The sequence below is a fragment of the Hippopotamus amphibius genome, chromosome 4, assembly GCF_030028045.1.
Source record: "Hippopotamus amphibius kiboko isolate mHipAmp2 chromosome 4, mHipAmp2.hap2, whole genome shotgun sequence".
Lineage (NCBI taxonomy): Eukaryota > Metazoa > Chordata > Mammalia > Artiodactyla > Hippopotamidae > Hippopotamus > Hippopotamus amphibius.
Window position 1 is genome coordinate 188,085,560 of NC_080189.1, and position 12,348 is coordinate 188,097,907.

The following is a 12,348-nucleotide window of genomic DNA, read 5'->3' on the forward strand; positions in this document are numbered from 1 at the left end:
CCTTAGGTTAATTTGTCTGTGTCTCTGTCTGTGCATCTATGTCCGTGTCTGCCTATGTGTCTCTGTGTGTGCACACATGTATAAAACAACTGATTGTCAATAAAAAATTCAAATTAAAATACACACATTTTTCTGAATGTGACATAAACCACAACAATGAGACATTGGGACAGAGAAGAGGGCCTCTGGTGGAGCTCCTGGGCAGGGAGAGGAAGCCCAAGGTCTGAGAAGCATCCCTCCCCCCTGCACCTGCTCCTGGGCTCAGCTTTGTACTCGGTGGGTCCTGAGCCCCCCCTGGTGGGGATGGGCCCCCGTGCAGAGAGTTTTGTGTCTCAGCGCACAGGGACTTCCCATCACTGTGCCTCTTGCAAAGTAATAGTTGGCCGTGTCCTCGGGGTCACGCTGCTCAGTGACATGGAGACTTGGCTCTTGGAGGTGTCCCTGGTGATGCTGAGTCGGGACTTCAGGGCTGAGTTATTATATGCGCTTCCTCCATAACCCATAGCACCAAGGTACTCCAGGCCCTTTCCTGGAGCCTGGCGGACCCAGCCTACACTATAGCTGGTAATTGAGAATCCGGAGACTGTGCAGATGAGGGAGAGGGTCTGCGAGGGCTTCACCAGGCTGGGCCCCGACTCCTGCAGCTGCACCTGGGACACGACACCTGTGGACAGAGAGAAGCACGGTGACACCTGAGCTCAGAGGCAGCTTCCCCATGTGTTCGAGTGGCTTTATAAACCGTGTACATCCAGACAATGGGCACTGCAGTGCCACACAGATTGGGAAGAACCATCCAAGGGTGAGATGGAAATGCATAGTAGAGATGCCAGAGGGAAAACACTGGCAAGATGAGGTCAGGAACTTGAAAGTGGCCATGAGCACAGAGGCTCCTAAGAGGCTGTGCCGAGTGAGGCTGAAGGGAAGACAGCTTGGGATTGTCAGGAGGGAAATCTCTTCTGCCCCTCTTAAGTTCTTGGGGCTGAACTGATAATAAAACTGACAAAGTCAGATTAAGAGGAGAAAAGAAATAAAATTTGACCATGGGCATGGACGTGTCATAGAAAGAGATCTGGCAGTGCCCAAAGCAGGCAGCTTTTATATTTTTAGACAAAGATCCCATATTTGTGAGGAATTCACAGGAGGAAGAAATGTATGCTTTTGGTGCTCAATTAGGGAAGGACCTAAGTAGAGGGTGGGGGTGGGGCAGGGCATTAAAGAAGGAACAAGGTTTGTTCGCAGAGGCTTCCAGGCCCAAATTCCTCACATCTGGTGATGAGAGTGTCCGACTCTAATGGAAAGGAGGGTCCAGCTGTTAGATGCTCGAAACCCAAGAAAGAGGCAAAGTTGGTGGAAAGGAAAGCTTGCTTTATTTTGGATGCCTGCAGCTGGGAGGGGGACGGGCTTCTGTCCATAGGACACCCCCCTCCTGCCTATACACCGTGGGCAAGGGCTTTAAAGACTGAAGGAGGGGCTACGTGCAGACACAGCAGGGTCAGCTCTGACAGTCATCCTGAAATTGGTCCTGCTCTGGTCTGGCCAGCATCATCTTGATTGTTGTAAGGACAGTTACTCTTCAGTTCCAGGGTTGGTTTGTCCCCATTTCCTTGAGGACGGTTCTTGGAATTGTGGCAGCTTGTGTCACGGCTACAGTCTGGTCATCACATAGTTAACTTCTTCCTCCTGGAGGGAGTTTCAGTGGCTCTAAGACAGCTCATAGGATGTGAAAAAGAATATTTTCTGTAGCCCTGGAGAATGAAAGAAAGGTCCTTGATTTGCTTAATGACTAAATTGTTATTATTTAGTTTGTTGGACAGTTTTCCTTTCTTTCCACATTTTCTCACTTCTCTGATTACACTTATTCTTTGGCTGGAGTTTTTCCACAGAAAAAAGGCAGGCAGAGGACATGGGTTGAAGGACAGTTTCACTTCTTCCTCCAGATTCAGGGAGAACACCTTTCATTTGAAAGATTACTTCTTTCTTCAAGGAGACTGGCAGGAAGTTTAGAGTGTCCCTCTGCCTTGGCACTTCTTATTTTCAGAGCAATCATTACTCCATGGAGGAACACATTGAGATGGCCCCGCCTGCACCTCAACACTCAGAGCCTGTTTTATTTCTTTGTTTCTACATATACAAACCAAGCCTGTGGTGCAAGTGTCAGGTTACCTGCATCTTGCACATGTGAACTGAACCACAGCCTGGACTTGTTCGGGAGGCACTGGGGAGTGCACATCAGGGCACAAGGAGCCCTCCTGTCCAGGCCGGGGCTTCTCCACACTGGACCCGGCAGCCCCTCCTCTACACATGCGTTGGTTACTTTTACAATCTAGTTCTAACTGACATATATCAAGTTACACATATTTACCATGTAAATGTTATGTGTTGGTTTGTGTGTACAGCATGCAAACATCACCTCAACTAAAATAGTGACTCCATCCTTCACCCCAAAATCTTTCCTTTTGCTCCTCTGTAATTCCTCCCTCCCACTGCACCCCTTTCCCAGCCTGTCCTGGGCAATGTGTGTGCTGTGTTTGAATCAGGCAGGCACTGGTTTTAGGGCTGAGTTGTATCCAATGTGTGAATGTTCCTCATTTACTTTTGTGCTCACCTTCGATGGTGTCTGGACGTTCCCTGTGACTGGCTCCATCAGCATAGCAGCTACACAGGAACCCCACCCCCTCCCTTCCCCCTTTCCCCCATGAACATATGGTCTGCAATAGGGGCGTGAACTGAGAACACCTCTGAAGGTCACAACAAGGACACAGACTCAGGAAAAGGAAGATCAGCCATAGGATGTAGATGCCTCACCTGTCCCCACACCTACCCCACACCAACAGGGGTCTTCTACAAAAGAGGGCAAGAAATCAAGGAAAGACATGCATCTCTCTCCTTATTTACAAAATCTCTAAGGAAACACAAAGTAAACAAAGGACACAAAAGCAAGACATCAGAGTGAAATATAGCTTGCACTATGGCTTCCTTTTTCCTCCTCTTTACAAAGAGTCTGAAAGAGACAAGGTTTTAAATTTTAATCCCAATGTCTCAACATTTCTTTCCTGGCTCAGGGCTTCGTATCATCACACTTGTTTATGACATTTCATTTTTCTTTTCAAACCTATTTAGAGCTCTATTATCTCCTTTCAACCCCTGCCATCCTTGTTGAGACTCATTAGTGAGCCTCACAGTGTCTGGCACTTGGCGGAGGGTCTGGGAAGAGTGAGAGGGGTTCTAAGTGCTTGGAGCTCGTGGTCTAGGAAAGCCTTAGTTACAATTGGAGAGTAGGAAGCAGAGGGCAATGTTGAGATGGGTTTCCTGGGACAATCAAGGGACAGGAGAGGGTGGGCAGGGCTCAGGTCTCTGTCCAGCAGGCTCTCGTTATCTCTGTGGATTCTCTGTGTGGAAAATGACATATTAGAACATGACCCCCGGAACTGCTTTCAGAGCCCTACCCAGAAGCTGCCCCGGCAGTGTTGGGTTGGGAGGATGTGCCTTTGCTTATCATCCTGCCTGATTCATGTGGAAATCTGAGAGCTGCATCCCTCAGGTGCGCTGCTTCTCCATCCAGGAGATGCAGACATGGATACAGATGAGGGCACTCCCTGATCATCAGTGTCCACCCCAGTGGATGACCAGTGGGAAGTTACAGTGCATCAGGGAGAACAAGACCCCTTGGGGCAGCTGTCCTGGGGGGGATTCTCATAACCATGTGGAGCCAGCGTGAGGCTGTCTGTGGGCAGAGCACATGAGCCAAGCACACAGAGGGGCTGGATTTTGCTGATGTTTCTGACAGGTCATAGGAATCCTCGGAATGTTCTCCTTGTCAGTATAGAAAACATCCAGGAGCTGAAAGGAAACGACCCTCGTCTGGGGGACATCTCATGTGCAAACACACAATGTTACCTGCTCCTTTGCTGGCTACAGTGGAAATAGAACATTGGAGCCAGGAAAGTAAACCTCAGATGTGCCTGGGGCAGCTGATAGCTTGTAAAGGAAATCTCTGATCCCAGTAGGAAGCTCCTCTCTTAACCCCTTCTGTATCTGCTCCTGGGGGCGGAGTGTGTGCTCTTTCATCCTCCGTGACTCCTGCACATCTTGTAACGTCCTTGAAATCCCGTTCTGCCTGTTTCCATGCAGGGAGGTGGGTCTGGGCTCACACTGATTCGCCCTCCCTCTCTCTCTTGCACAGTGGTAGATTGCCATGGACTTGGTGGTCACAAGCTCAGATAAAGCGAGAACTTTTCTTGTGCATGTCTCTGGAGATGCAGATGGGACTCTTGAAAGCTGGGCTGCCGTAAGTCTTACCACCAGAATTTACACATCTCCTCCCTTTCAGCCTCTTCCCTGGAGGCTGGTGCATCCAGCTCCAACCAGAAATACTGGTGATGGAGAAAGCCTCACACTCACTATTTCTCAGCCAGAATTCTCATGTGCTCCTCGCTTCACAGACATTCCTGGAAGACCCTTGCTTGTAAGAGAGAATGTGGCCAACGACAAGTCTGCAAGTGATGAGAGGAAATGAGTTGAGCTCTGTGCTCTTGGGAGAGGGGATATGCATATTGGTGAAGATCTAGTCGTTTCTGCACATTTTTTCTGTGAAACGTGCCCATCCAGGTGACCCGCTGAGTAAATTACAAGAGAATAAACATAAAGTACCATGGAGGTTAAGACCTTTGTTGACCTAAACCAGAGAGACTGCCAGTCATTTCTTCTACAAAACTTGGTTTATTGGGAATGAAGAAAGAATTGCAATTCGGGGTCTGCAACCACCGTAAGCCACATGCACATCTCCAGCGATGATGTAGAGAGGATTGTTTTTATGGAAGGGAAAGGGAGGTTTGAGGGCTATAGCAAACGCAGAGTCCATGTCTTCTCATTAGCGGAGGTGTGACAGTCTCTCATTGGCTGAGCTCGTGTTAGGAAAAAAAGGCATTTTGTTTCTTCCCCGTGGTCTCTGCTCTCATTGTAGGGTTTGAGAGCTCCCTTTCTGGCCTCCTCACAGACTCAATTTAGTTTTTTGTTTCTTTCATTTTTTACATTTGCCCCTTTGGATTCATAACTTTTTGTGAAAGCATCACTGATCAATAGTCAGATTTTCCAGTTTCAGTGACTTTTTGTTTCTCAATGAGAGTAAGGAATTTTCCTTTTGGCTCATTTCAGAAAAAAAGTGCACACATTGCAAATTTTTGTTGACAGTCTAGTTATTTCTGTGGCAATTCATCTTGGATATATTGGTTTGGTTTTAAGAATTACAACTAAAGATATTCTAGACATAAAACATACAATTTTGAGTATATACCTCATGTGCTTTAAACCTTGCAGTTAACTGTGGGCTAGACTCTCCCTCCACCTTGAACCTGTACAGTGTACTTCTCTATCCAAGTACAGGTGGGAAGATGCAAGTATTAAAACAGTCAAGTCAGTCCTGGCCCAGCCTTGTTCCTGGGGACTCAGGTCGAGCACAGACAGACCTGGGCTCCAGGTTCCACAATCCATGCAGACCATGCAGACTCCCTCCCCTGTCCCGGGTCTATGCCAAGGCCCACCCCCCAACCCCGTTCTCTTGTTCACTACATGGTTAGGTTCCCCACTGCCCACATATCACGTGTACACGTGGATGGTTGTTTAATGGTGTCTCTGAGTGCACAGAACTCCAGAGGTTTCCATCACTTTTTATATATCCTTATTGGAGTCTAATTGCCTTACAGTGTTGTGTTAGTTTCTGCTGTACAACAAAGTGAACCAGCTGTAAGTGTATGTATATCCCCAGATCCACTCCCTCTTGAGCCTCCCTCCGACCATTCCTGTCCCACCCCTCTAGGTCATTGGAAAGTGCAGAGCTTATTTCCCTGTATATTCCATTCCAGTAAACTAATTTAAGAAGAGCAAATATGCCTCCTGCAGGGGAACTTTTCTGTGCAATTTGACCAGATATAAGGTTTTAAGTCAGAGTTCCTCACCATTATGGACATTTAAGGCCAGACATTCCCATGTGGTGAGTGTTGTCCTGTGCACTGTAGGATGTCGGGAAGCATCAGTGGACCCTCCCAACTTGATCTGTAGGTACCTATAGCACCTTCCCCAGTCGTTACAAACAAAACGTTCAATCGTTGCCAAATGTCATCTGGGGGACAAGAGAACCCCAGGGATATACTGACATCCGTTTTCAAATATACAACATGACTCCTCGTCTTCGAGTGAGAGACATAGTATGGAACAGGACTGGGTTGGACCCTTGAGAATAAGAGGGCTTCCACATCCTTCTGAGAGTAGAGGGAAGACATGATGTTCAGCAGAAGAACAATTCATGCCATTAAATGCTTATAGATTGTAAATTTATATCCAAGCTTAAACTTGTCCTATTAGTTATTAGACAGCCAATAACTTGTGTTAACCTACATTTAAAAACAAGTTGTCATGAAGAAACATTTCTGTGCACCTGGTCCTAAGATAGACGGGGAAATGCAGACAAGCTTGACTCCAGGAGGAAATCAAAGTCCCAAGTTGAAGGACAAGATAGCCCCCTGGAATCATTGTGGATGAGGCTTTCAGGGGAGGCAGCGATCCACTGGAGGATCCACCGCTTCTGAGAAAAAACCCTCCCTATCCCTCTCTGCCCTGCCCTGACATTGGCTCCTTGACTTTCCTGGGGGTCCTCAGCACTGTCTGATGGTATGGAGCCCCTCCTTGTGGGTCCTGAGAGCCCCCTGCAGCCCACACAGCCCACTTGCAGGGGTGGGTGTGTGCTGTCTCACACTGACACATCATCACTATGTGTTGCTGAGTAACACACGGCTGTGTCCTCAGATATTACGGAGCTGATCTGCAGAGAGAACTGGTTCTCTGATGTGTCTCTGGTGATGGAGAGGCATCTTTGGAGAGACAGGATGCACCCTGTGCTACTCCCAGAAGCACAGCCCCCAGTCCCTCCAGCCCTGTCCCTGGGGCTGAGGGATCCAGTCCCAGCAGTCAGCACTGTCTGTGATGGAGGATCAGAGACCGCGCAGGGGAGGGAGAGGGTCTTCCATAGTCCTGAGGCTGCCACCTTCACCAGCACCTGGGACAGGACACCTGGGGAAGGAGAAACCATGAGGCACCCACTTCACAGCCATCACCCCGTAATTCCACCTCCCTCAGAGCCAGGAGATGCTCACGGCTGGGAGATGGAACCAAGAACAGTAATGACCAGAAGGTTTTCATGTCCTTTTTGATTAAATCTTTGACTTTCAGAGAATTATGTCCATAAAGGTGAGAACCCTGACTCTGAGTAGCACAGGTGCTGTGTCTCCCCTTGAGCCCAGGGTGTGATGAGCAGGTGGGGGCATGTTTCTGTATAAAGATGCTCATGGCTGGTCCCTCTCTGGGGCTCTGCAGGAGGGTGCTGCCTGAGATCCAGGGTGGACACTGCCTCTGTTCACTGAGCACAGGGCCTCTCCTTCCAGAGCAGGAGTGTGTGGACAAGGGAGAGGCAGAGGGCAGGGGTGTGACCGTCAGCACAGCAGGACTCCTGTTCCCTCCCAGGGTTTCCTGTGAAAACGTCCTGAGGTCACATGTGATAGTGACACCTGGGGCTGGGCATCTCTCTCCCTCCTGCTCTCGTCCCTCCCAGCCTCCTTGGGCCTCCGCCCTGCTCCCTGCACACCTGCTCTGTATCTGCTATGACTCTGAGGTGCTTGAGGAACAAGGGCTGAGCTCTTCTCCTCAGTCACACAGCCAGCTTTACATGTTTCAGTACACTGTGTTGGCATTTTTGTGCAAATATAGTGAACACCTTTCAATAGCACGTGTCCTATTATTTTCTTGGTCTGCATCTTAATTCTGTACCTCTCATCCTGTGTCTACCACGCTTTACAGAACAATCTCCTGACGACTTTTGGATATACTTTGAAACATCCTTCCTTGAAAATTTGAGGTTCGTTTGGTAAGAAAAATTGCACTTCAATTTTGATCCATTTTTACATTGTTCAGTTCCAACTTATCCTGGAAGCAATATAATTTGGACATTAATTTATCCAGCAATCATTCCACACGCTACTGTGAATTCTAAAGAACATTACAGGAGGTGCTTGTGTGTCTTTTTTGGGGGTGATCATCACGTCACCTCTGAAGAATGGGTGATTGTCCTTTCCCACGTGGTGCTTACGTTTCCATACATACGGAACAGCGTCTATAGCAGTTGTGTATTAATAGGCGCGTATGGCCATTAGAGGATAACAGACTGAGTTGCTGAAACAACCTAAAAATATTTCTCTAAGACCTGGAGGTGAGGAGGCTGAGATCAAGGTGTCAGGAGGTTTCGGTTCTTCTCAGGTCTTTCTGCATTTTTCAATGGACCATTTCTCACTGACTCCTAAGATTGTGTCCTCTCTCTCTGCATCCCGGGTTTCTCTGCATGTTCAATATTTCTCTTCTCAAGTGTAGCAAAGTCCCTTGACCACATCTTAGTCAACAGGCTGCTTGAAATGCTCTTCTCAGCTAGTCTTGGCCTACGGGCTTCTGTGCTTACATTCGCCTCTCCAGGTTTTATCAAGAAGCTGCTATGTCAGATTAATGAGAATCCCCTCTCTTGAACTCTGATCACCCTCAATATTTGATCAAATGCGTCAATCCTCCTCTCACCCACACGATATCTGATCACCCCGGCCTCCATTTAGCAAGAAACCTTGTGAGTCTATGGAGCCAGAATCCCCTTTGCCTGTATTTCTTCTGTTGGTAATTTTCACTCCACTCCACCGCGCCCTCCTCTCAGCCATAAGCCCCCACTTGACCTGCTGTATTTGAAATAGAGCCGCGTTTCCAAGGCTTCCTCAGACATGCAGCAGTGAGTTTTGTCTTCCCTTTTTGGATGAGATTTATATTGGAAACATGACTATCAATCTCATAGCCCATGGCCATATACCCCATGCCTGAATGAAGCTGACCCGTCATGTATATTTTCTCCTAAGTCCATTAGCAGCCATTTGTGCAGAGAGATGTTAGCTCTTCAGCACTTTGCCTGGGTCACACTCAACAATTGCCAAAGATCACAGAAATGTGAACAGCATGGCCCTATGTTTACCTGAGAAAGTGCTCACTTGCCTGACAGGAGCTGAAACAAGCAAAGAGAGTATCACTTTGACGGACCTCAGCAGGGAATGTGTGTGTGTTGGGTGCTTCAAAGGACCAGCCAGATTGCAAATGTCCATGAATAAACACAAACCCACAGTATTTACTTTCTGGTGATAATAAAAGCTAGCAAGTAGGTGAATTGGCCCACGTGAAATCTGAGTAATAGGACCCTTGCGTGTGCAGTGCTAGGTGACTCTGGCATGAGAGTCCATCATACTGCAGGCTGAAGAATTCAAACTGTATGCGCAGACTGATGTACAGCATGAGGGTGTACCTCTTCCTCCCAGGTGTACAAAAACAAAACAAAACAAAAATAATGTTGAAAGATATCCAGGGCCTTATAAAGGCATTCATCAGTTTCAAGATTCAGACTCACAGGGAAATTATGGTAAGTCTCAGTGTTGTATTGAGATCCCATGAGAAGAAAAAAAATGAAGCAAAAACCCCCCTGAAATCCTGAGTATTATATGTGTATGTGTCTGTGTATAAAATCAAACATACTTCATGAAAATACAAAAAAAAAAAAACAGATACAAACACACAGCTTTCTGAGCATGTGATAAACCACAACAATGAGACGTTAGGACAGAGAAGAGGGTCTCTGGTGGAGCTCCTGGGCAGGAAGAGGAAGCCCAGGCTCTGACAAGCATCCCTCCCAACCTCCCCCCTGCACCTGCTCCTGGGCTTGGCTTTGAAGTCCGTGGGTCCTGAGCGCCCCCTGCTGGGGATGGCCCCCGTGCAGGGAGGTTTGTGTCTGGGCTCACACGGACTTCCCATCACTGTGCATTTTGCACAGTAATAGACGGCCGTGTCCTCGGGGGTCACGCTGCTCAGTGACATGGAGACTTGGCTCTTGGAGGTGTCCCTGGTGATGCTGAGCCGGGACTTCAGGGCTGAGTTATAATATGCACTTCCACCACTACCCATAGCACCAAGCCACTCCAGCCCCTTTCCTGGAGCCTGGCGGATCCAGTATACACTATAGCTGGTAATTGAGAATCCGGAGACCGTGCAGGTGAGGGAGAGGGTCTGCGAGGGCTTCACCAGGCTGGGCCCCGACTCCTGCAGCTGCACCTGGGACAGGACACCTGTGGACAGAGAGAAGCACGGTGACTCCTGGGCTCAGAGGCAGCTTCCCTGTGTGTTCCTGTCTGAATCCCCGAGACACTCACCTCTGGGAGCTGACAGCAGAAAGAGGAAGAACCACAGTGGATTCATCTTCTTGCAGATGAGATTCACGCCTCCCAGAAAATCTCCTCAAGCTGGAGGAGAAGCCTGCATTTATGGGAACTGGTGCTTTGTTTTTACCTGGTGGCCTAAGGGGAGATTTGCATATGGGAGGGACCTTTGTATAAAAAGCAGAAAGTAGTGAAGGGAGGTCCCTGTGTCTGGGGCTCCCCCTGTGAGCGGTGTTCTGACTGTGCCCTCAGAGAACTCAGCCCCACCTGGTCCCCTCCCCATGCCCGGGGCCCTCTTTGTCCAGGAATGAAGTGATGCTGAAGGGTTGGTCAGGAAATCAGCTGTGGTCCAACCTCAAATGTAGATTTTGGGAATAGCTGTTAATCCCGTGGAGGTTTTTATCTTTACTTATCAAATACCCACCACACACTCAGGGTCCCACAGTTAGACACAAACTCTTATGTTTTGCTTCCTATGGTAGCTAATGTTTGTTTCCTTGATATGCAAATATTGGAGACCAAATCTATATGTAATCATTAGTTGGGAAAAATTGAATGTTTAATTCGCAAGTTCTTTAGTGTCTCACTTAATGTAGGTGAGCATGTCTCCATCTGAAACAGCTTAAATAGTATCCCCAGCTGCTCTAGAGGTCGAATTTTACATAACAATTAAACATACACTTAGTTTTGTGAACAAAGTGGTCATTTCCGCTGAGATGGACATCTTCCCAGCACTGCTGACTTGGCCAGTAGACTGTCCTGTGTTTTTCCTGTGCACAACTGAGTGTATAAGCACCGGGAACCTCAGGACACCCCTCTTGTGGATGGACACGGAGGAACCCCAAGGCAACCAAGGACTAAGAACAGACACTCCTGGAAGGTCCTCAGTCCTCCCATATGCTGGGCTTGTGGCCTGGTCACCGTGCACAGACTCACTCCTCCTAGAAGTGATTACTTCTTACTCTCTGTGTCACTGACAGTGACATGAGCTCAGCTCACATAGTCCCCACCACCCTGGGTGAGAGAACAGGCATGATTCTTGCAAGTAAACCTTCAGAGTGAATGTCTTCCAGAGGGTGAGGGCGTCTTGGTCAGAGGAAATCTCCCACCTCAGGAAGGAGGTTCCCTTGAAAACTCCACCTGAGAGCAGCTTTCCCGAGTCCTGGGTCCCTGAGTCCTGGGACGGGGCCTGAGGTGATATGAGTCCGTAGAGCTGGAGAGCAGAGCACAGCTCCATCTTGTCTCCCTGTGGGCACTGAGGATGTGACCTCAGTATCTGCCTCTCAGTGTGCAAGCATGTGAATTGGGGATCAGATAGTAACAGAATGTCTGAACTGTATAGTGGGTTTACCAGGGGTGTGGGATGCTGTCATCAGTGTCATCCATGGTGTCATCTCTCCTGGGACCAGAAAGTGCAATGTGAGTCCCCATCTCTGAGTGACACCCTTGTACATGTGACACTGGATCCACTTCTGCCATGAGATGTCACACCTGTGAGTCTGGGGAAGGTAAATACTCCCTCAAGCCAGTGATCTCACCTGTACACTGACTGATGTAGAACCTGCTGTCTATGAGATGCTCTTTCCTCCATAGCATTTTGTGAACTGAGTCCCATATTGCTTCTATCATTTCAATAATATCACTAGAGTAAATTAAATAATAAATAACCTGCCTGCCTGAGTGTAGATAATAGGAGAGTCAGCTAGAGCAGGAAGAGAAAGAGCCACAGGACAAGCCTGGACCCTCTAGTCTGGACCTGAAAAGTGAGCCGAGATGCTGTGGGACGGGGGAGGGGAAGGGCTGGCATCCGACACTTAGAACCAGGTGAGCCCATTATTCTGCAGGTGGAATCAGGGCCTGCATTGGAACAGATGCCCCACACCTGACCTGGCCTTCATGAACTGGTGGGGTGCAGGAGACCCTGACCAATTCATGTTCATATAGAAGGAAATACAAGGGTGAGCCAAAAATTATCTGCCCTCTGGCTCTAGAGTGTATTTTAATTAACTTGTAGAAAAGACAAGTACATCATTTTTTGACATTATCTCTTTGCTTTTCAATACACTTT

General features: G+C 48.2%; 1 gene segment (V, D, J or C); it reads right to left on the reverse strand.

Moving 5' to 3' along the window:
• Window positions 1-353: 353 nt before the first annotated feature.
• On the reverse strand, window positions 354-10,362 carry LOC130852022 (immunoglobulin heavy variable 4-38-2-like). The segment is given in 3 exon segments: window positions 354-664; window positions 9,867-10,190; window positions 10,275-10,362. Coding segments are annotated over 3 exon segments (681 nt in total).
• Between the last annotated feature and the right edge of the window lie 1,986 nt (window positions 10,363-12,348).